Source organism: Eubalaena glacialis, chromosome 13 (genome assembly GCF_028564815.1).
Source record: "Eubalaena glacialis isolate mEubGla1 chromosome 13, mEubGla1.1.hap2.+ XY, whole genome shotgun sequence".
Lineage (NCBI taxonomy): Eukaryota > Metazoa > Chordata > Mammalia > Artiodactyla > Balaenidae > Eubalaena > Eubalaena glacialis.
In genome coordinates, this window is record NC_083728.1 from 68668297 (window position 1) to 68691061 (window position 22765).

At 42.2% G+C, this 22765-nt stretch overlaps 1 protein-coding gene across 3 annotated transcripts in view; it reads right to left on the reverse strand.

Moving 5' to 3' along the window:
• Window positions 1-22765, reverse strand: part of MARF1 (meiosis regulator and mRNA stability factor 1) — a 41042-nt gene that overhangs the window by 13282 nt on the left and 4995 nt on the right. Inside the window, exons 3-21 of one of the 3 annotated variants that reach the window (XM_061209971.1) lie at window positions 20344-21033; window positions 19429-19603; window positions 18125-18351; window positions 16929-17046; window positions 16197-16369; window positions 14265-14690; window positions 13913-14070; window positions 13666-13824; window positions 12168-12357; window positions 11276-11454; window positions 9716-9796; window positions 6873-7109; window positions 6624-6743; window positions 5741-5919; window positions 4231-4451; window positions 3317-3459; window positions 2627-2760; window positions 1304-1506; window positions 398-625 (exon numbers count right to left, since the gene is read on the reverse strand). In XM_061209971.1, the coding sequence (XP_061065954.1) occupies window positions 398-625; window positions 1304-1506; window positions 2627-2760; window positions 3317-3459; window positions 4231-4451; window positions 5741-5919; window positions 6624-6743; window positions 6873-7109; window positions 9716-9796; window positions 11276-11454; window positions 12168-12357; window positions 13666-13824; window positions 13913-14070; window positions 14265-14690; window positions 16197-16369; window positions 16929-17046; window positions 18125-18351; window positions 19429-19603; window positions 20344-21033 (4041 nt within the window). Of the gene's footprint in view, window positions 1-397; window positions 626-1303; window positions 1507-2626; window positions 2761-3316; window positions 3460-4230; window positions 4452-5740; window positions 5920-6623; window positions 6744-6872; window positions 7110-9715; window positions 9797-11275; window positions 11455-12167; window positions 12361-13665; window positions 13825-13912; window positions 14071-14264; window positions 14691-16196; window positions 16370-16928; window positions 17047-18124; window positions 18352-19428; window positions 19604-20343; window positions 21034-22765 lie in introns of all 3 variants that reach the window. The other 2 variants (XM_061209970.1, XM_061209972.1) reach the window with 2 other exon arrangements.

Sequence of the window (22765 nt, forward strand, 5' to 3'; positions counted from 1 at the left end):
TAAGTGAGTCAAAATCCAGAAAGGAGAGTTGTGATTTCAGTCTCCCCAAAACTTCGGAAACAAAGATCTGTGTACAAGAATCCAACTTCAGGTCAGCAGGACTGACTGAGACACCCAAGAATAAACACCCCCCTAGGATAAACTGGCGACTTCGGTTCACAAGGACATTATTTTGGCGAGGCCACTAAAAGACACACAAAAGCAAGACCAAAACTCTAAACTGCCAAACCCAAGTCATCTCCTATTACCCAAAAACGTATTAACAACACAAAACAAGTTGTGAAACAACGGTAAGCAGTGCAAGGTGTAAATACAGAAATGCTTAATCACACGCAAACATCCCGATGAGGATTATGCCACCGCAAGTCTTACTCCGTGAAAAAAAAAAAAATGTTACCTTTACAACATGGCAGAGTTTCTGTGTTAGAGCCGAAACTGAACTGACATCGTAGTCTTGGAGACGAAATGTGTAACCAAAAGTCTTAGCATATTCTGTAAGCAGATCTGTCATCATAAGGCAGTTATCTTTTTGGGACCGAAGGAGTTTAACAAACTGGGCAGCTAGAGCTTTGAACCGTTCGACCTCTGTCAAAGTGAGGATTTTTTCTTCTCCACATTCCAATACCTTGGAAAACACACAGGAGGAGGAAAGGGAGAACCAGTTATGACTGTTCACGGGATTAAATGGCATGAAAATGTATACAATTAGGAACTAAGAAGCACTTCAGTGTTCTTTAATGGATGTCAAGTTTCAGTTTTGCAAGATTAAAAAGTTCTGGAAATTAGCTGCCCAACAACATGAACACATTTAACACTGCTGAACTGTACACTTAAAAATGGGCAGGTAGGTATTTTACCACACACACAAAAAATTTTTAAGCACTGCAGGGGTCAAAGATGGTAATAGTAATAAAAATCAACAACAGAAATCTGGTTTAACTTAGCGATGACTTAACAGCCAAGCATTTGCATCACCTCGTGCACTCATCCCCACCTCCAACAGAAGAGATCTGAAAAATATGGGGCTCATGAGAGAAGATTCAGTTTATGAAACAAGCTATGTAATCCTTTTCTCAACAGATAACCTAAAACTAACCTGAAGAATGATTTCTTTATTGAAGGAAAAACCACATTTACCTAAAAATACTAAGAAGCCAACAACACAGCTTCTCTGACTGAATTATTTCAAATTTTCATCCTATTTCATAACTCCCTACTTCCCAGGCAAACAGGTCTGAAAAAAAATTTTTTTAATTCCCCCTTATATTGTTCTGAAAGATATAATTAGAATTTCTTCACTTACTTGTAAAATATCAGGTATGGCTTCAAAAAGTTCGAGTAGTTTGGTAAACCCATAGTATGCGAGTTTGCACTGCCGGCCAAAATGGTGATGGTAAGAGGGGATAAATTTATTAAAGGGCATCCGGAAATGGGGTTGGTGTCGCAGCAAATCCACAACATCCTTGGAGAACTGTTTTGTCCTTTCTATTTCATCCTGGGTACGTTCTTTAAAAAAACAAACAAAAAACAAAAAAACCCCATACACCACAATCTTCTTCTATCCATCTGTGCTTAACATTATTAGTGTAGTTAGTCCTATGCACTGGTTACAAGAGATACCATCTCTGCCTTCCAAACACACACAACCTAAAACAAACACACTCTTCTCTTTCCAGACGGTTTTCAAATTCAATCAAGGGCAGAACACCAGGAAGTCATGATACACATACGCACACATACACACCTATGTAATTTCAGCTTACAAACTAGAAATAATTTCTCTAGCCCCTCCACCTCCCCACACCCACTCCACATGTATGAACATGACACACATACATGTCTCTGTACTTGAAAAAGTAATCTAGAAATTATTTTACTAAACCACACTTCTGAATATTAACATGCTTTGTTTATTCACCTGATCTTCAGTTAAAATTGCTAGCAGCAAAGAGTATCAAGCACCAAAAGTTTAACAAAAACACAGGAGAGAAAAGTTTAAACTTAGATTTCTGTTTCTATTCAATTTTAAATTAGAATTACGAAAAGACTGGCATTAGTCATTTTAGCTTTGGAATACTATGATTTCGTGGACATCAGTGTTCTGCAAGAGCACAGTTTAAGACCCACTGACTGATAAGAGCGGGAGAACACGACTGTGTGTAGATTTAATTTTTCTATCCTAGTTCCCACCCCAGACCTCAACTGGAACTACTAAAACGTGGAAGATGAAACATCCATTTGAGTCTTCTTTCCTTCTCAAGTGTGTTATCTCAGAGTTAAAAAGAAGAGACAAGCAACAGTCACGGTAACTGACTCAAGTGGATAATTACAGCATAAACAGCCAGAGACAGGCTGAAGGAGGCATTTTCAGAAAGTGCTGGTTATGCCCTTTTTTCCCCTTAGAGTGAATTCTGAAAAAATAGCCTGGTTTTCTTCTTGACAAGTGGCTTCCCCACTCTGAGGACGCTAGGATCCACTGCCTGGCAGAGCCGTTTTCACACTGCACTTTCCATGGAATCTTCAGGAATCACAGAGAAGGAGGGGGAAAGTGCATCCCTTGTATGATTCAATGTTAAAATGACCACTGAGACAGACAACTTTCTTCCAGCAAATTTAAGTCACATACCTCTTTTGGGGATACAAATCACCATTTCATTATCTTGCTGGGACAAGCAGATGGTTGTGTCTGGAATCTCTGATACGATATCAATCAACTCACAAACACCATATTCGGTGACATCCCAGTCCTTTGAGAAACACCTAGGTTTTAACCATGGAAATGGATGAAGAACGAGAAGTAGCACTTGCCAAAATAATTTATAAGTTTTCCAAAAGAATGCTAAATGGAGAAGTTAGATGATTATTTTAAATTTGGGAGAACAAGTGTTTTAAAATATTTGCGTTCATTTTTAAAACAAATACCATATGCTAACACATATATATGGAATCTAAAAAAAAAAAAATGGTTCTGAAGAACCTAGGGGCAGGACAGGAATAAAGACGCAGCTGTAGAGAATGGACTTGAGGACACGGGGAGGGGGAAGGGTAAGCTGGGCCAAAGTGAGAGAGTGGCAGGGACATATATACACTACCAAATGTTAAACAGCTAGTGGGAAGCAGCCACATGGCACAGGGAGCTCAGCTCGGTGCTTTGTGACCACCTAGAGGGGTGGGATAGGGAGGGTGGGAGGGAGACAAAAGAGGGAGGAGATATGGGGATATATGTATATGTATAGCTGATTCACTTTGTTATACAGCAGAAACTAAAAAAAAAATAAAAATTTGCTTTCATTTTTTTCCCTTCTCATCAACTCACCAATGATAAGCCTGCGCGAATTCTCTCACAATGACTTGTTTGCTGGCTTGGGATTTGAGAAGTTTTAGTAAATCCTGAGTAAAGCGCTTCACCTGGGCCCTGTGGGTAAGGGTCAGCAAGCGTTTGGAGCCCATTCCAAGAATCTGCAAACCAAACACTTTGGTTATTTATACTCATGAGACCCTGGCAGATCCTGACTTTCTTTTTGATGGTGCTCGCTCTCTCTCTCTCTCTCTCTCTCGTTACCACTCTCAGAGAACAAATCCTTTTATGTATGATATCTGCATTTTGAAACACACAGACCAACAAAATGTAGGTGTCAGAATGAACAACTGCTCACGTGCCTGGGACCCTTTTTTTCCTTGCACACTCTTTCCTAAATAGTCATGAATACAGAAATAAAAAGCATGTTATCAGCCTGGGCAACTAATTTTGTCTCTAAAAGACAGCTCAAGTTTTGCAGGCCATTTTTACAGGTGGGAAGCTATCACAACACCTTAAGTTAACAGGCAAAGACTCCTTAGGAAGCACTGTCAGGCTCCAGCCCAGTAACTGGCCTCGAACTCCTTCGTAAGAAAGGGAAGTCCGCGTTAACAGCAGCTCCTGTGTAACAGGGAACAATTCTGGAGAGGACTGTGCTAGGAGGAAGGAGGGCAGTCTATAGAGATGAGAAAGAAAGTACTCCTCGGTGCACTTAGGAGTTCCTTTAAGTTGGAAACTCACAGCTTTCTGAAAAACTGAGAAGCCACATCGTGTATAAAACATGTGTATAAAGGAAGTTTTTACAGGATGTTTGCTCTGAGCTGACTTCTTAGGGATTAAGTTACCAGCTACCCTGTTTCTTTGGTGGAGATAGCCAAAGCCACAGAGGAACATTTCCACTGTTAAACAAATAAACTCTTAGCACTCCTTACCTGCAACACATGAGGCACTGCTTCTAACAATTCGATCAGCTTGGAATATCCATAGTCTGATACCCGGCATTGCTTTGCAAAATGATGGTGGTAAGATGGGATGAAATTACTAATCGGTATGACACAGGATGGCTGGCTCTTCAGTAAATCGATCACTTCTCTACTGAACTGGATCAGCTGGGGGTTACCCACAGGACTTTTAGAACGCAGAAGCCAAGGATCTAAATATGCGGGGAGAAAAAAGGAACAGGCACAAGAGATAAAGCATGACTGCAGCCGATGAAAGAAAAGTAACTAACCTTGCATTCCCTTGCTTGAACTCAATAATGACCAAGCACACAAGACCAAACAGCCACTTCTCAGCTGCTAAACCCAGGTCCTCTATAACTAACAGGCTAGCCCAACTTCTTTACAGGCTGGCAAATGCTTCCCCACTACTTCTCGAAGTCAAGTTGCCAAAGCAAAGCGTGGTTCACCATAGTGTAAACTTAAAAGGGAAGTGCAGATACACAGGTAGTTTCCAGCTTATAAACTGGTTGTATGTCAAAGATCCATTTGTAACTTGGTCACTAACATACTTTCCCACAGAAACAAAGTTATAAATGGTCATCACGCAAGTAGCCCAGAAGGGCCTAATTAACCCAGAGAGGGGCTGCAAATGTTGTCTAGGAAACTATGGAGAGCAGTGATGTAAAACTAGCATGAGATAAAACTAAGAAACAGGTTTTTGCAGTTATCTTGAATGTTCACCTAATTAAGAAGTTTTCATTATTTTATTTATAAAAGCGTAAATAATCAGATGGAAACCTTTATAAGGGGACAGCAGGCTAATGACACAGGAGACAGGAGGGAGCAGCGTAACAACACAGGATGGGGAGGGTGTAGGCCTGAGGGGAAAGGTAGGAAGAAGCTTCGGTACAAACAGAGCTCCCTGGTTATCCTCATCTTTCTTCCTACAGGGCAGGGGGAGGTGGGAGGAGAAGAGGATGAGGAGAAAAGGAGGAAGTGTTGGGGGCCAAAGAGAAGGGAGAGTCGATATGAAGGCAACAATTCACAGTGCTGTGCACAGGTAGCAGGATTAGACACCTGCAACTCAGGGGGTGCCAGAGCTCAGAAACTCATCCAAATCTCGGTTCAAATATCCCAGTCCCTTACATTTAGAGTTAAATCTACTTTCACATTGATCAAAGTCATAAATGTTGATCAAAATAAATTTCCAAAGTAAATACTCAGAGATATTTCCTTCAAATAGCTGAAACTATTTTTAAAGGGCAAGTCAAAAAAGCTTTACAAAATTAGATAACTAGAGAGACGTGTAACTGCGGAATTTGGATTTTAAATTTTTTAATAATTTATGCTGGTACTTTCCAAAAGTCTAGCTCTGCCAAACCTTTAGCACTTTGGAGTTTTTAAAAGATCAAAGGAGACACCCATGGTGCTTTATGACAGGCAACTAGTGCTGCTCTTTAAGAGAAAAGCCAACAGCCTGGACCAAATACCTGAAACCTACCTGTGTTTGGAGGCGGGGGCTTGTTGTGAATCCACTTAACTACTTTGACGCCATTCTGTGCAGTGGCGATGTTCACACCTGGCACGCAGGTGACGAGGTGTTCCAAAGGAACACCCCCCCCGCGGTCTTCCTGCACTGCTTCTAGCTCACCAAACTCTGCGGCGTAACAATCTGCAAAACTGAAGTGGGGGGAGAAACAGGTTAATTAAAATAATGGAAAAGCAAAGCACTTGCCCAACAGACGCCTGCCTTTATTTTAACACATCCATTAATAAATAATTTCTGTTAAGATGCCCGTGATCTGGGTTTGAAAGTTAAATTAAGGTCCTGGAGAGGCAATCACTGTGGCATTTCTCTCTTTGATGCATTCTGACGGTACCAAAAATTCCTGGGTAATTTTCTAGCAGAGGGGGTTAAAAATAAGGCAACAAGGTTGCAAGTTCAATCTCCTCTAACATACCGGTTCGGTGGCTTTAAGGCAACTTGGTTCTGTGTTGGCCCCTCTATTAAGCCTACCACATGGCCCATGGTGTGGCTGAAAGGACTTCTGAATACTTTTCTCCTACAAACGTTGAAATCTACAACTATTTGAGACTGTGCACTCTCTCGTAGTACTTGTGCACAGCACTTCCAATAATCTTTTCTCTGTGGAGAAGAATCTGCCCTATTCATGCTGATGTTTCTAAAATTCAGCACAAACACAATTTCTTGTTGAAATATCGAGTGAATGGATCCCATTTCAGATACACTTCGACTACAAGTGGTAGCTAAAAACGTTAGGCTGAAGCCTGGTACAGTGCGTGCTTGGGGAGAGGTGCAGGCAGGTGGCGGACTTTCTATAAAGAGGAGGACTAAGGTATCACAATGGCTTTGACACGGTCACCTTAATAAAGGCACGGTGCCCTCGTGTGTCTGCAGAAGACTATGAACCTGGGGCGCGAACGTCTTCAGCGAGAGAATCACAAAAGGAATCTTGTAAGAGTCTGGATCAAATTCATGTTCACTGCCGAAAAGAGAACAAAACAGATAGTTGACATTTCTCAGTGGTCTAAGACGTTCCCAAAGTAATTCTAAGAGATGCTCCACGACCTTTTACAAAAGGATTACTTCTCAAGGGAAATGGGCAATCTACCTGAAATCCTTATTGGGACAGTGCTGCCTGCAGACAGGCTCGTGATATTCTAACTCTTCAAATATAATTGGGCTGCAGTTTGTTGAGGAGCCGTCATGTGACTGGGAAGACCCCAAGGGGCTCTGGCGGGCCTGACTGCTGGGTAAGAGACACACCAGTCTGCCATTTCCTTGTTCACGGATTGCGACTGTGTCTGTTAGTTTATACAAATCTGACACATTCAACCTGTGTCCAAACCTAAAAGCAAGGAAAGAGAGAGATGCTGACTTAAAGAGAACGTTTTTCTTTGTACAGAAATTCCTGACCTGTTTAGATAAAGCTCTATAACCAAGAATGGTTCCCCTGTCTCTTTGAAAAGTAAAACTGGGATAATTCTACTATAAATTTATTCACCATCAAACCAGTGATGCTTGGCACTCCTTCCAGTCATCCCTGGCCCATTGCCCGTTACAGTGATTATATATATCATTTGGTACCTAGCCTCCGACCCCACACAGTCTCTGTAAATGCCGCACCTAATTTTCTGAGACGGAAAACTATCTGCCGTGACCCATTTCACCTTGGTCTCCCCTTCACTTCCAAATCCCTCTCTATTACTTCTCACCATCCCTGCTCCTCTCCCTCAGAAGAGGTATACCCCTTTTTAGCTAACCCTATGCTTCAGCCCCCTGACCTACACTAGACTGGACTCCCCAGTCACCACCCTGACTTGTGTCTTTCATACTTGGAGCTTAAAGGCACAGGATCTGAAGACAGACAGATTTGAGTTCAAATCCTGACTCAACCTATGTGACCTTAGTCAAGTTATATAACCAATCTAGGCCTCAGTTTTCCCATCTGTAAAATGGGGTGACAATCCCTACCTCACAGGGTTGACGTGAGAATTAAATATGGCATGTATGGAGACAGCTTAGCACACAGTAAGTGCTCATTAAATGTTAGCTGCTCCAATGGTCTCTTCCCAGTGCCCTGCCTACACGCTCAGATCTCCCCGTGACCAACACCAGTCTCAAATCCCGGCCCCCACCCCCTACACTGCCCCACTCCACCTATGTCCAGTCTTCTCTGTGCTTTCACTCAGTCTGGAGCTCTCGCGTCTTCCCTCTAATGGAAACAGCTAGTCTCTCAGGAGTTGCCTCTGCTGTTTCACCATCCAGTCTGCCATCCCCTTCCCTCCAGGATTTTCTCCTCAGGACTCTTCAGAGTTGGCTCTCAAGTCTCCAGTGGCCTCCTCCTCCTCCTCCTCCTCCTCCTCCACCCCAAACCTCACACCATTTTCTCAGGCCATCCCCACCCTCCTGATGACACTCTGGCCTCTGGGTTCTCACCGGCTTCCTGTCCCTGGTTGCATTCCACCCAGTTCTGCCCTTTCTCTAGTTCTCCTCCCTCTCCTCTAAGTTCATCTGCTCCCAGGTCTTCCAAGATCATCTTTAGGCAAATAACTGCCGTTATCTTCAGGGCTGACTTCTTTCCTGAGGGACTCCAAATGTGCAGAAGACCACCTGAACTCTCTGCCCAGATATTCCAATAGCCCCCTAAAACTCATATGCCCAAAGCCAAGATCAAAAACTCACTGTAACTCCTGGACATCCCTGGTGGCACAGTGGTTAAGAATCCACCTGCCAATGCAGGGGACACGGGTTCGAGCCCTGGTCCGGGAAGATCCCACATGCCGTGGAGCAACTAAGCCCGTGCGCCACAGCTACTAAGCCTGCGCTCTAAAGCCCGCGAGCCGCAACTACTGAAGCCCGTGCACCTAGAGCCTGTGCTCCGCAACAAGAGCAGTCACCTCAATGAGAAGCCCGCGCACCGCAATGAAGAGTAGCCCCCGCTCACTGCAACTAGAGAAAGCCCTCGCACAGCAACGAAGACACAACACAGCCAAAATTAAATAAATGAATTAAAAAAAAAAAAAACGCACTGTAACTCCTGAACAAGCTTTCTTTATTTCTTCCCTATTTCCAGTTTAACCATACAAACTTCCTCCCAGTCACCTGGGGCAAAAAACTCAGAATCAAACCGACCTCTACTTTTTACCTTGCCTGCTACATAAAACTAGTTACCAAGTCCAATTTCACCGACATTTGAAACTTCTGTGGTGTCTAGTTCCCTCTGTTCCGACAGCGTCTGCTCAGAGCCGGGACTAGTGCACACGCTCCCCCGTGTCTCCCTCCCTCCCCCATTCACTCCAGCTCAGACACCACCACTGCCTGAAGTCTTCCCACCACCACACCTCTCCCCTCCCCTCCTTCCTCCGATACTTCAGTGGCTCCCACTATCCACGGGATAATGGCCAAGCTCCTGGCTCCTTCCACCCTCTGTAACCTCAAGGCCTTTTCTCCTTCCTACTCCTCCTTTGTAATGACAGTTTCCTTTGTTCTATACAATATATGGTGAGTGTCTTTTCCCTTCCAGACGTAACAGCCCCAAAGACAAGGGCTCTCTTCCCAGCTCTGCACCCTCCACAGAGCCTTTCGTTCCACTAGTACTTGCTGAGCATCTACTGAGCACTAGGCATTGAAGACATGGTGCTAGGTCAGACCCAGTGCCTGCTGTCCTGGAGCTTACAGTCTAGAAGGTGCTGGAAAATGTTCATGCAATGAATAACAAAACTCATCAGCCAAGTGGAAAAGATGAAAGTACAGCTTTGGGGACTGAGGTCTAAATTTGCTAAAAATGAAAGACGTTCTTCAAATGTGTGTTAAAACTGGAATTTCAATCTGAACACCACTGTCTTGGGTCTTATTTCCTTTGCTAGTTCCTTAAGAGCTGCTACCAGTTTTATGCATGGAAGTCACCCATCAGTACTGGCTGGATCAATGAAAAAAATAACCCTCACTTACTTTTTTTCATAGATATCTGTAAATTTAAAAAGAGGCAGACAACAGGCGGGAGCATCCTGAAGAATGGACATTGTTTCTGCACTGCAAGAAAAAAGTTTAGTCCATTAGAGAACAGACGACTTCCTCTCCGTTCCAAGTTGTATTTTAAAAACAGAGTTCATAAAATTGATTAACAAAATGTGTATGCAAAATAAACATACCCATTTATATCTCAGAGTTGATCTTCCAGAAAAACTTAAACAACGGACTTCAGGAACAAGGCAATTAAAGAATATTTAGTCACATATACTGGGATTTTTATCAGACTCAAGCATAGGGCTTTGCACACCTGTGTATCAGAAAGACACTGACTACTCACTGAGACACTTTATTAATTCAGAGCAAAGGGCAGAAGAGCTTGACTGTCTCCTGCCACAGTGCAGTTCTATCAGACAGATGGGCGAGGAATCCCCATAGTTGAAGATACACAACTGAATACACTGGTTAAGAGTGACTGGCTTTAAGCCATAGGATTATGGATGATTTTTTTGTCTCCTGCTTCTTTTATGTTTCTGAAATTTCTAAATTATCTTTAATGAGTATTATCTTTATTCCAGGAAATTAAAAAATAACCTAAAATGATGGTGAAGTTTGACTTGCGTATGTTATGAAATGATCATCACAATAAGTGAACATCCATCATCTCATATAGATACAAAATAAAAGAAAAAGAATTCTTTTCCTTGTGATGAAAACTCTAAGGATTTACTCTCTTAACTTTCATACGTAACACACAGCAGTGTTCATTATATTAATCATGTTGTACATTACTCCCCTAGTGCTTAGTTATCTTATAACTGGAAGTTTGTACCTCTTGACTGCCTTCATCCAATTCCTCCTTCCCCCATACCCCACCTCTAGTAACCACAAATCTGATCTCTTTTTCTATGAGTTTGTTTGCTTGTTTTTTTGAAGTATAATTGACCTATAAACAGTATGTTAGTTCCTGGTGCACAAATCATTATGCTGTCTGTACACCTTAAACTTACAGGGTGCTGTGTGTCAAAAGCATATTATGAATAAAACCATCACTAGATTCCTAAGATTAGTATAGTCGTAATGCAGACTTATGGGGCTGGGTGTCTATGTGACATTAAAGATATATCTGCAAGTTGAGAGCTTAGAGCTTTGTAGATCTACCTGTTATAGACAAATCCACCTTCTACTAAGATTGGAAGGTAATATTTCAGACTTTCTAGGCTTATAAACTTTTATTGTAGAGGCCTACTATTTTTAGAACCTGTTCTGGATATGTGGCATATTATTTTACTCCTAAGTGCCTGCCAAGTTTAAGCTGTACTTCATCTTTGATTAATGACTTGAACGAGGGTAAATTATTCTAGCTAGCTTATTTCTAACTTCTACCTTATTTCTAACTCTATCAAGGGAGAAAAAGCATTACTGCATATGTGATCATCACAAGAGGGCTGGGAATGGGATAAAATCTATCTTTATTATTTCTAAAATTGTTTCTGGGCCAAAATGTTATTTCCTGAAATAAATGGCTTGTTTGTTCTTTACCTCAGTAAAGAGAGTGATTTATTAGCAGCTCCCGTGGCAAGTGAGACCAGGATCTTCTTGTTGCCAATCTTGTATCTGTGGAGGCTATTCACCGCACTGATTGCTTCTTGTAAGTTTTCCATCTGAACAACAGCTTTGAGCTGATAATCTGTATGGGGGCTGAGCTCAACACTCTTCACCTGCAGCAGTAAAAAGGAAAACAGAGTGCTGATCCACCCAGAACCTTGTCCTCTTAAAACTGAAGGTGAATCACTAAGCAACTGGTTTGTGGACTTCAGTGCTGCCGTGAGGGAACCTGTCTGAACTGTGCACTTCCGCTGACCAGAACCTAAGTGAGCTAGGATGGGTGACCTTCAGGGATGTAACATCAGACTAGCCTGCCTTGTGCTCTGGCACACAATGCTCTCCAAGGCAGGCTTAGGGGTCAACACATGCAAGGAGTCTTTTGCATCTTCTCCAGACCCTGCCAAAACCTGGGGCATAGCCATAAGTTTCAGTAAAAGGTGCATTTTTAGCAAATTGCACCTAAAAACTGAATCAGATACTGTAAGACATTAACAAAAACAGCCAACATCATTTTAGAACCCTATTTCCATATTTTAGCAGCCAGAGCTAACTAAAACCCATCAGTGTTTTATTTCCCAAAGAGCCACTTAAATCCCTGCCCATGACCACAAGTGCTTCTCTGCCAGGCTTCTTGCTCTCTTGGGCTGTGTCCTAAAAACAGAATACACAGCACCACCATGAGCAGGCCAGAGGAAAAAGGAAGGTGTTCAAACTCGTTGAGTGACACTTACACCCTGCCTGTAGTTACGTGTGCTAAGTTAAGTGCACTCAACTTGAATGCCAGCAAGGGGTAAAACAAAGGCAAGAACAAGAGTGAAAAGGTTACCTTGCCGTGTCTAGAAAACGCTTCCTGCATGAGCTGCTGCAGCTCCTTCCGGGACAATCTGTAGTCTAGGTTGCTGATCTGGATGTCAGCACCATTTGCAAATGGGTCCGGGCAGTCGGCACCAATGCTCGAATTTGCAGCGTTGAAAGCAAGTGGGGATGCTCTGTTTAAGAGGTTTGGAGACATACTCCTGCTTAAAACATACATAGGTTATTTTTAAAAACTGTTATTCTATTTATTCAGTTTATGCCATTTAGATTTTGTTTGAAGCTATATAAACAGCTTCCCACAATACAATTTGGTTTTCAAATGTTTTTTTATCTTAAACACGCACTGATTTAGACTCATTGTCAAAAATACGACCTGTTGACTACCTAATTAACAGCAAATAAATTACTCAATATCAAATATTCTTTTACTGGATTATATAAAGCTAACGGCAGAAATTACAGGCAGGCCTAATGAATTAATTTTCCACTTTGTGCATTTATTCTTAGGAAATTAGCTTGCGATATCAATGTAAATCATTTACCTCCCCCTGGCTCTGAAAAAGCCAGATATTCTTTATGTGTGTGTGTATATATATATATATTTTTTGGCTGCGCCATGTGGCTTGTGAGATGTTAGTTCCCCGACCAGGGATCAAACCCGGCTCCTCGGCAATGAAAGCACGGAGTCCTAAGCACTAGACCGCCAGGGAATTCCCAATATATTTTTAAAATATAAAGACATTTTATTTGATTTATTTTTTGGCCGTGCCACACAGCATGTGGGATCTTAGATCCCTGACTAGGGATTGAACCCATGCCCCCTGCAGTGGAACCACGAATCTTAACCACCAGACCACCAGGGAAATCCCAAGCCAGATATTCTTGCTCATATACTGCGGACCTTCTCCACGTAAGGAAATCTTTTACGTGAGTTTGTACATGTCATTTGACAGGTCCAAAGTCATGTTCTATAGTGAGTCTTCACCAACTCAGCAAAACAAATACAATGCTAGAAGGAGCTCATGGGATGCATGAGCTCCTTCTGTTTTCCAAGCTTCAAGAATTACTTGGAGTTTAGAAAGCTTAAATAAGGTCGGTGTTAAGGTGGTTTACAGAGACCCTCGTTCCTCAAACAGCTTCCTATAATTACCCCACGAATAAGAATAACCAATGTGTGTCAGTTTGGGCCTCTTCCTCAGCACGATGAAGCCATGAGGACATGGTAAGAACATAATGTGCCTCCCATCATTGCCCAAGGACTCCAGGACAGGCTTCTCTCTCTGACCTCTGCTTACCAAGACTCCCACGTGGAGGAGAGAGAAACAGCAAGAATCACTGCCCCCAAATGTTAGCTATCGTTACCAGTGGAAAAGGGGACTGGCGGAGGAGGGGTGGAAGATTTCTCTTTTAAATATGCACTTGTGTATTGCTTGAATTCTGTTAAACAAACATTACTTCATAACCCCTTCTACTGCACACAACCACTCCATGGATCAAGAACCACTCACCGAGAAGACCAAGACTGAGGCGTGAGCAGAGGACCCACTTGCCTGGATGCGATCAACTTGCTAAAAGCAGACGGGTAACTCACTTGGAACAGAGTCTCCTCTTTATCTTTTTTCTCTACAGGAGAACTGGTAACACTGCGGGTGCTGAGGTTCTCTTTTCTAGTGGAGGGAAACATTGCAGGGAAGAGGTCACTTATTTTCCTTCACATCATGACAAGCAGCTACAAGGGAGAATAACAGAACCTACTTCGGATTGGTTTTGTAAACGGATTCTGCCACCCCCGAGGTTTTAGGTGTGGGCACTGCAGCACTTGAATTTCTGTGAGGAGGTGCCACCGGCCTCAGGTGGCCTTGCTGGGGCTCACTGCTTCGAGTGCCAGTCTTCGACTCCATGCGGCATAGCTCCTTAAAACAGACAGAGCAAGGGAGTTTAACAGTTAAGCCCCCAAGATGTGTCAGACCTTGTACAGGAAACACTTGACTTTGAGTATCCTCGAAAATGTAGAAAAGGACACACCAAAAGCAAGCGAGCATATAAAACAGAGACCAAGAAAGCAAACCTACCATAAACTTCAGAAAGCAAGAGGTATCACAATTACCTGTAAACTTTTAACATTGGTATTTTTGGTAGCAGATCCAGAATTTGCCTGCGACCCTTTTCCAGGTGTGGCTTTGGCACTGGAAGATGGTTCACTTGTATCTTTGATGAGGCACAATTTTGGATTCTTAAGTTTTTTGGGAGACTTCGCTTTATCAGCAGTTGCATTTGAACTCTTTGTTTCACACAGTTCTCCACTTTTTGGAGTAAATGACACGATGATCCTATTACCAAAGACATCTTCATTTTCCATTCGCTTCAGAGCCCGTTCTGCACTATCTCGGTTTATGAAGCGGAGGATTGCGCTGCAGCCTGTGATATTTAGCACTTTCCCGCCACAATTATCGGACAGGCGTCTGAGCCTGTTGCTGATGCTCTTGCCATCTTTATTTGCTGGTAGGTTATAAACATAGAGCAGAGTGTGGCACTGTTGATACAGAGGAAAAGTGTTACAGTGGGTTGACTCGAGGGCACACATTCAATTACAAACAAGAAGAACGATGAGTGATCTCCAAACTTTAGCTAGCGACCTTGGAGGGGAGATAACAGAGATTTCCACGGGAGAGGGTAAACTTACTTAGACTGAAAAACATGGAAAAAGAGAAGTGTATCTAAAATTATCACTCTGGCGAATGAGAAAAAAAAATGTGGCAAGATTGAATGTACTGAATAATCGGTCTTTTTTTTTTTTAATCCTAAGGAATAAGGATCTCTACAGTGGGCAATCTCTCACCTAAAATACTACAATTGACTTAAAGGCCTTCCGGATTAAAAAAGTGAGTGCCAAACACAAGCGGAAGAGAGGAAATGTAGCTGTAGCCAAAAGACTAAAAACATAATGAAGAACAAAAGTGAATCAGCAGAGCAGCTCCAAAGCCTGAAGTAGGGCCTGTGTATGTTATTCCTTGGGCCAGACTCTGGTACCCCCAACTGCGGATTATCCTTAGCATGTGTTTAATCTCCGGCCAGGCTCTGATCTCATTGGGTATCAGGGAATGCAGTGGGGCCAGCAATGCAAGTGCCTGAATCTGGGGGGGTGGGGGGGCAGTCTCGGTTCTGCTGCCATCGCGCTGTGGGACCTCCAGCGGCTTGCTTTACTTTTTCTAAGTGCTGACTTCTTCCTCCCTAAAATGAGGAGGTTGGGTGAGATCATTCCTAAAGTGCTTCTGTAACTCTAAAGTTATTAAAATATGTTAAAACTGCATTTCATGAATGGGATTGCCCACCTTTCTGGACCATCCACACTATAGCTCCTCTCCGTTATTATTGTTTAAAAGTTGCACATATAGTCTCCAGACAGCTTAAACACAAGCTCAGTGTTGCAGTAAACATTCTTATCCTAAACAAGACTATGAGAAATGCTCAGCCTGCTGGAAACACGTGCACTTTCTCCTGTCAAGTGGCTTACCAGGCTACAGGTGTAGCGACCACTACTCCTCATTGTGCCCATGCATGCCAGGGACCACAACCATAGAAAACAGGCTCAGAGGCCTGCTGGAGCTTCAGGATTAAGTGCCACAACTGTACAATCACTCTGCTTATTTGACTCCAACCACACCAGTATGTGCAAACCATCATCATATTCTTTACCCTTAAAACCTGGAAGCAAAAAGAGTAATAACTCTCATTCCATTACTTCCATCCCCCTGGCACAAAACATTGCTAGCTTTGGAGACACTGGCAAGTGGTTGTCAGTAAGGTAAATCTAAAAGTCAGTTCCCTATGACATTTTGAAAAAAATAAAAGCAAAATGCATGCATGTCAATTCTCTGTATATCTGTTAAGAGAAGAAAGTTTCTAGGCCTGTTTCAAAATCTGGCCAGCCTACTATGAAGAACAGCCTCACCTGGGCTTGCAGACCCCTTATGAAGGGCTGTCTTGAGCCTCTGTAATCTCAACTAGAATATGGCAGAAAGAACACAAACCCACTTACTGGCATTTTTACTGGTAACCTGGGGGGCAGGTCGGAAATGAATTCTTCAAATCTGATCAGCTCATTAGCATGGTGCAGCAGTGCTTCTGAGGCCTGGTTTTTGTGGACCAAAATTATGTGGAAACCATGCCTGTGTCTCAGGTCACTAAGTTCCAATGCGAAATTGACATCAGCTGAAAGACAAGGTACAGCCCAACCCCCATCCCCAAACATTAGAAACACCTGACAGAGAGAGGTAACTCTAATGACATCTACTGAGAAGGAAGGAACGGCAGGATTGTATTCTAAGTTGCCACCCCCACCCCTTTCTAGAACAGGAACGCATTTCGTATCAGAAGAATTAACATGGTAAGACAATTTTACATATACTTATACTGAACCCCAAGACACGTTACTTCCAGTAGTAAGATGGAGCAAATGTTAATACTCTGAGGAGTCCCAACTTCATCTTAGATTTTTAAAATTAGCAATACGGGGCCCCCAGGATTAAAAAAATCACATTTTCTTTAATAAACTTGGCCCCGCAAGAATCCTTAATCAAGTTCCAAGGAGAAAAATAGAGAAATCCAGGTAGACCCATTTTTTTTTCTAAACAGTTTTCAAAGATAAGCATAAAATGTCCTATGTATTTCAGTGTCTTTGGGGGCACATTTTACTTTAACATATTTTGGTTTCTATGATAATTCACACACAGTGAGTTTAGCTGAAATTAGCAGATGTTTCTACACTTACTTGACACAAGAACCACAGTGGCGGGAGCAGTGTGAGTATTTGCAAACCTTCGGAGGCTCTGGCGGAGCTTGTCGTCAGCAGCGTTCTTTGCAGTAGCATTGATGTGGGCAACGGTTACCTGCATTAATTTATAATAAGGACAAATGGGAAAGAGCTGAGGTTAGAAAATCACTACACATTCTGCCCGCCTCTTAATAGACAGTTCTTGAGGAAACTTTTATTATTACTGCCACTTAGGAATGGAAAAAAATTACAGTCAAATCTCAATAATTTCAACTTCAGTTCTCCAGACGAATTAACTGGGACCATTATCATCCCTAGTTTCATCTCTAATCTTCTGCTTTTTCACTTCATCCATCCCCCTTTCAGAAAATAAAGAAAAGAAAGTGAAATGTGAAGTAAATTAGCTCTCTCTAGTATCTTTTGCCAACAATTTTGTGGGTGGCAGAGGTATGATATATAATTAAGGTACGATTTGGGGCTGTATTTGATGTCATTTCTATTCGTCGTCTATGGCTTCCACCATCAGGTGGTGGAAGAGGAGAGGCATCTGCCCCTAAGGGAGCTAAAATGTGTTTATTCCTGTTAAAACTATCAGGCTCACATTAAAGTCTCCAAAGAAGGAAAGGTTTGAGAGGTGCCTCAACTACATACAATACAAAATAGGATTTATTAGTTTTTACAAGGAACAGAACTATATAATTTCAGGCAGGAATATGGCGTATCAATGGAATTACTTGTCTGAAAGTCAAAAGAACTTGATTCTGGTTCCAGCTGAAGAGAACAGACTTTGGGGTCAGACAATCTGGATTTAAATCTAAGCTCATCCACTTACGGCCATATGATCTTAAAAAAGTTGCTTCACCTCTTGGGCCCTTTCATTTGTAAATTCCAAATAATAAATCCTATGAGCCCTGTTCACAAAGCAGTTATGAAAATCAAAGGAAATGATACATATGTAACCACTATACTAGGAAAGCACTAGTCACATATAAGCAGCCTTGCTGAAAGATCAGACATGGTTAAATGATTTCTAGTACCTAATTAAGAAATAATCTTTTGCTGTTTTCCTTTATTTACAAACTTAGCACAAATGCATATTATTAAACAAATTTTCAATTAGAATTCTTAAAAAAAAAATCACACGTGCTTATTCTTCTACCAAAATAGATAAAAATTCTTTTTTTTTTTTTTACCTGGCAATTATTCAGCTCTTGAATAACTTCTTTGTTTTCTTTACTGATGTCACACACACAAATGAATTCTGCTTCTCTGTGGCCTTTAAAAAACTTCTCACGAATTCTCTGTACAACTGCAGTAGCTGAGCGGCCAGAGGGGACTGAGCAATTTTCAATATCCCAAAAAACTCCAATGGGGGGTAAGTTTTCTAGCACCTGTCCGGCTAGTGCAACTTCTGGTGACCCTTAAAAAATGTTAACATTTTCAATTACACATGGTAAAAAAGAGGTAAGACATTCAAATAAAAATAACAGGTAGCTACCTCTCATTCTTAGGGGCAGGAAAATGAAATTATTGACTGATGTTAAATTTAAGGATACCAACCTCAATGGTTGGTCTAATAAGACAAACAACCCCAAGTTGCCATAGTATCTCTAAGTGATTATTCCTATTTTTCAGGAGAGAACAAATCTAAAGATCAAGTCACTTTAAGCCCACAATAAATCCATCACAAAGCATGAGTCACTCTCACACTGACCAGTTATGCTCCTCTGAACACTAACACATAGGTGAATGGACGCTGCAGCTCTGAGACCTGATCTTCACGCTCCACCCACACTTGTCTACCGACTCAGTGTGGGAGAACAATGAAGAGAAGACAAACGGTGAAGTTGTTATCATCCTTGATTTTATTTTATTTATTTTTAAAGCACATTTGTTTGTTTCTGGTTGCGCCGCAGGCCTTGCTGGATCTTAGTTCCCTACCCAGGGATCCAACCCGTGCCCACTGCAGTAGAAGCTTGGAGTCCTAACCACTGGACCACCAGGGAATTCCCTTGTCCTTGATTTTAAATGATTTTTAACACTGCATTAATATCTGATTCAAATTTTTAAAAAATGTTTTTTAAAGATAAAATATATCAATTACTTTTTGGGGAAATGATCTTAGGTTTTCAAATACTGTTTTTCATCAGCCATTGCTAAATCTTTCTAAATACTAAGTACGTCTAGGGAGCATACAACCAACAAGTGTGATTATGAACCTAAGTTGACACCAAGTCCCTTCCAGCACTTACTTCTCCTAATATACTCCTCATTTTTCTATACACAGCTTCTGGTCTCAAATAGCGTCAGCCCAACATTAATGGCAACTGACCTATTGTTCTATAAGGATAAAAAGATTTTTACCAAGAGATGGAAATGGAGACTCATACACAGTAGCTTTAGAACCACAAGGAATCTTTTTAAAGGCGATTAAATGCAGTGTTAGTATCAGGTATTGAAAACTAATATGCACATTTTACACCATACTGTCATTTACCAAATTTCGAAGCAGCTTTGCCTAGACTGGTCGCCAATAACAACGTGGTCTCCTTCCCTGTTCCTTTGGTTCCACAGCCATTACACAGAGGAATAGTAACAGGTGCAGTTTGAGTATTTGGAGGTGGTATATTTGGCCAGACTTTAGCAGCATCAATTATACTATTTCTTGCCGGCTGTTTTAAAATTTTTTTAAAAAGAGGAGGAGGTTTCAGATACATTATTTCAGAACCTAGAGTTACACATAACAACTGAAAACACATTCTAAGTGTTTCTCCTTTCCACCTGCTAACCTCTGATAAAACGTATTTTCAAATCACCCTTCCCAGAACTATCAGCTACCAATGCATAAACTCACTTCCAAAGTGACTTGAAATGATCAGGGAAGATATTCACATGATCAGACCTTTACATCCTGGGCCATGTGTCTGCTACGGTGGAGACCCTCAGACACACTTTACATAAAAGGAAGTAACGTCTTTACTTGAACACTGGGTGTGACTGAGGCCAAGTATCAAGTTCCCCAAATTATGCAGTTTTACAAGAATGGGTCCATGTATCAGGTGAGTGTTAGCTATAAGAAATCACAATTGTGCTCTAGCCTTTAAAGACAGAACAGAACACGAGGCTTTGCCAAGCTAGGTTCACATGTAAGAAATAGATTTATTACAGGAGACTCTAAGAGCATAAACTAAATAATTACTCTGCACTTTTTTGAATGGTCCCTCCCATCTTACCCTTTGCTTTCTTTCAGGACCAGAAGGAGTTATGCTGACAGGGAGAAAGCCACATCACGAAACAGTCTTTGACCCCACTCACAAGAAAGATTTTTTTCAAGATATATCCATTATTATTTTTAAAAAGTCATTCCTCAAACCTTAGCTGCACCCAACATAACAAATAAAAAGATACAAACCTTGTTGAGGCAGTCTTCGCAGTAAAGTGAGCCCTTTAAACAAACCGGAGGTACCACATTTAGGTGCAAAGAGTTGGTGCATAAGTGAGGCGTTAGCTCCGACTGTGAAATGTGCTCTTCCAAGTGCCCGGGAGCCCCACTTGTGAAATCAGTACAGGGGAAATAGCCAGCGGAGGAGGTGCAGCCCTGGAGAGCTGGAAACTGATGCAGCTTGTGCACATTACCATGACATGACTGGAAATGGAGCTTTCCACAACAGGGCAGGTGTTTGCAGGGAGAGAGATTACTTTCTAGACACATGCTGGGAAAGTCACTTGCAACGCTGGCCAAATTGTTCCTAGCTGAGGCACTCTGGAGTGAAGATGCAGACTGGAAAGCAAACCCTGACCCCACCTGACACGTGACTGTCCTGGTGCTTTGAGAGTCTAACAGTGCGCCTGGGGGAATCAAGCTACCAGTCCCTCCGCCACCGCCACCGCCACCACCAAAACGCATTGGCGAAGTGGAGGGGTCATTAGGGCAATGGGCACAGCAGCTTACTTTGGGGACAGCTGAAAGCTGTATTTTAGGTTGCTGAAGAGAATGGATATCTGGAAGTGGAACTGCTGGAAAAAGTTTAGAGCCAGCATGAAGGGGAGATGGTACATCCTTTAATTCCACAGCAACTTTCTTGCTCTCCATGTAATCTTTCTGAGAAAAGAAAACCAGAACACAAATTAATTTTATGAGGCTAGTGACTTGGGGTTACATCTGATTGCATTAAAAAATGCAAACAGTGTTCAAACCTATCTCCATCACTCCGTCATAACCACACAAAATCACAACCACAAAAACGGAATGGCAGCTAAAACCAGAAGCATTCTTCAGCAGGAGGTGAACATTGAAACAGACAACTAAAATTACGACTGTGTCCTTCCTGAATTTTAAGAGACTTGGGGAGGGGGTCTGTTTACATATTCAACAAGCCTGATTAACCATCCATGTCTCAGTGTCTTCCCTTTGATAACTTCCCCTTGCCTCTCAGTGTCTTCTGAAGACAAAATAGGTGGTATAAAAAACAACACAGTTGGGCTTCCCTGCTGGCGCAGTGGTTGGGAATCTGCCTGCCAGTGCAGGGGACACAGGTTCAAGCCCTGGTCTGGGAGGGTCCCGCATGCCGCGGAGCAGCTGGGCCCGTGAGCCACAATTACTGAGCCTGCGTGTCTGGAGCCTGTGCTCCGCAACAGGAGAGGCCGCGACGGTGGGGGGCCCGCGCACCGCGATGAAGAGTGGCCCCCGCTTGCCACAACTAGAGAAAGCCCTCGCACAGAAACGAAGACCCAACACAGCCATAAATAAATTAATTAATTAATTTTAAAAAAAAAGTCTCTTTAAAAAAAAAAAAAACAACACAGTCATAGCACTATTCACTAAAGACGGCTTACAAGCAAAGCGCTTTGAGGAAAATACTTAATAGTTTGTGCAGTCAGAGCTAGATGGTTTCAGTAAGGTCCTCCAGGGGAGAAGGTATCAAGCACTACGGATGAGATCAGCCATCTGCCCAAGTGGCCCATCCATGAATAGGTCTTAAACGTGTTGCTGATGACATTTAGCAAACCCTGGGGTATCATGACCTAAAGCCATAATGCCAACAATTATTTTGTAACCAGTGGAAAGAATTACAGTAATTAGAAAACTATCTGGGAAAAAGATAAAAGAGAAATAGTTTGTCATATGCCTGTAACATAGACACATGAGGCTGGTATATTTACAAAGGTTATAGCATTGCATTGGTGTCAGAGACCTGGGTTTGAATGTGATACTAAATAGTTTTATGACCTTGGGTAAGTGACTTAACCTAACCTCTTTATGCTTCAATTTTACCATCCTTCAACTGGGAACAACAGAATATACCTACTACATTTGTTAGAAGGATAAAACGAAATAGTAAACATAAAGCACTCAGCAGAGTACCTGGCCACTGAAAGGGGATCCAACCAATCAACAACCTTTACTGGCTGAGCGCAGGCACTGTTAAGATGAAGGGGACGCCCTGATACAGTGACTGAGACATGCTCATCCCTTAGAGCACAGGAAGGTCCATCTGACTGCTATGACTTCACTCCTGCTATGGGAGGGTACACTAATATGGGAGAAATTTGGATTTTCAGTTACTTTTCCTAAAAGGGAGGTAATAGCAATGGTCTCACCAGCCAACAAGCAGTGTGTTCTGCCCTCTTGGTAATTACAATTCAGGCTGGAAATTAACTCATTGGCATTCTGATTTATATAGATCTGGCTCTTATGGGCAGGGTTATTGTGAGTTGATCTCCCTGAACGTACTCAATTCCGGGTACCACTGACAAAATCGAGATTCTGGATCTGTAAAGGTGACAGTGCAATTCCATGTCCTGTGACTCTGTTAGGGCTAGATCTGCCACCC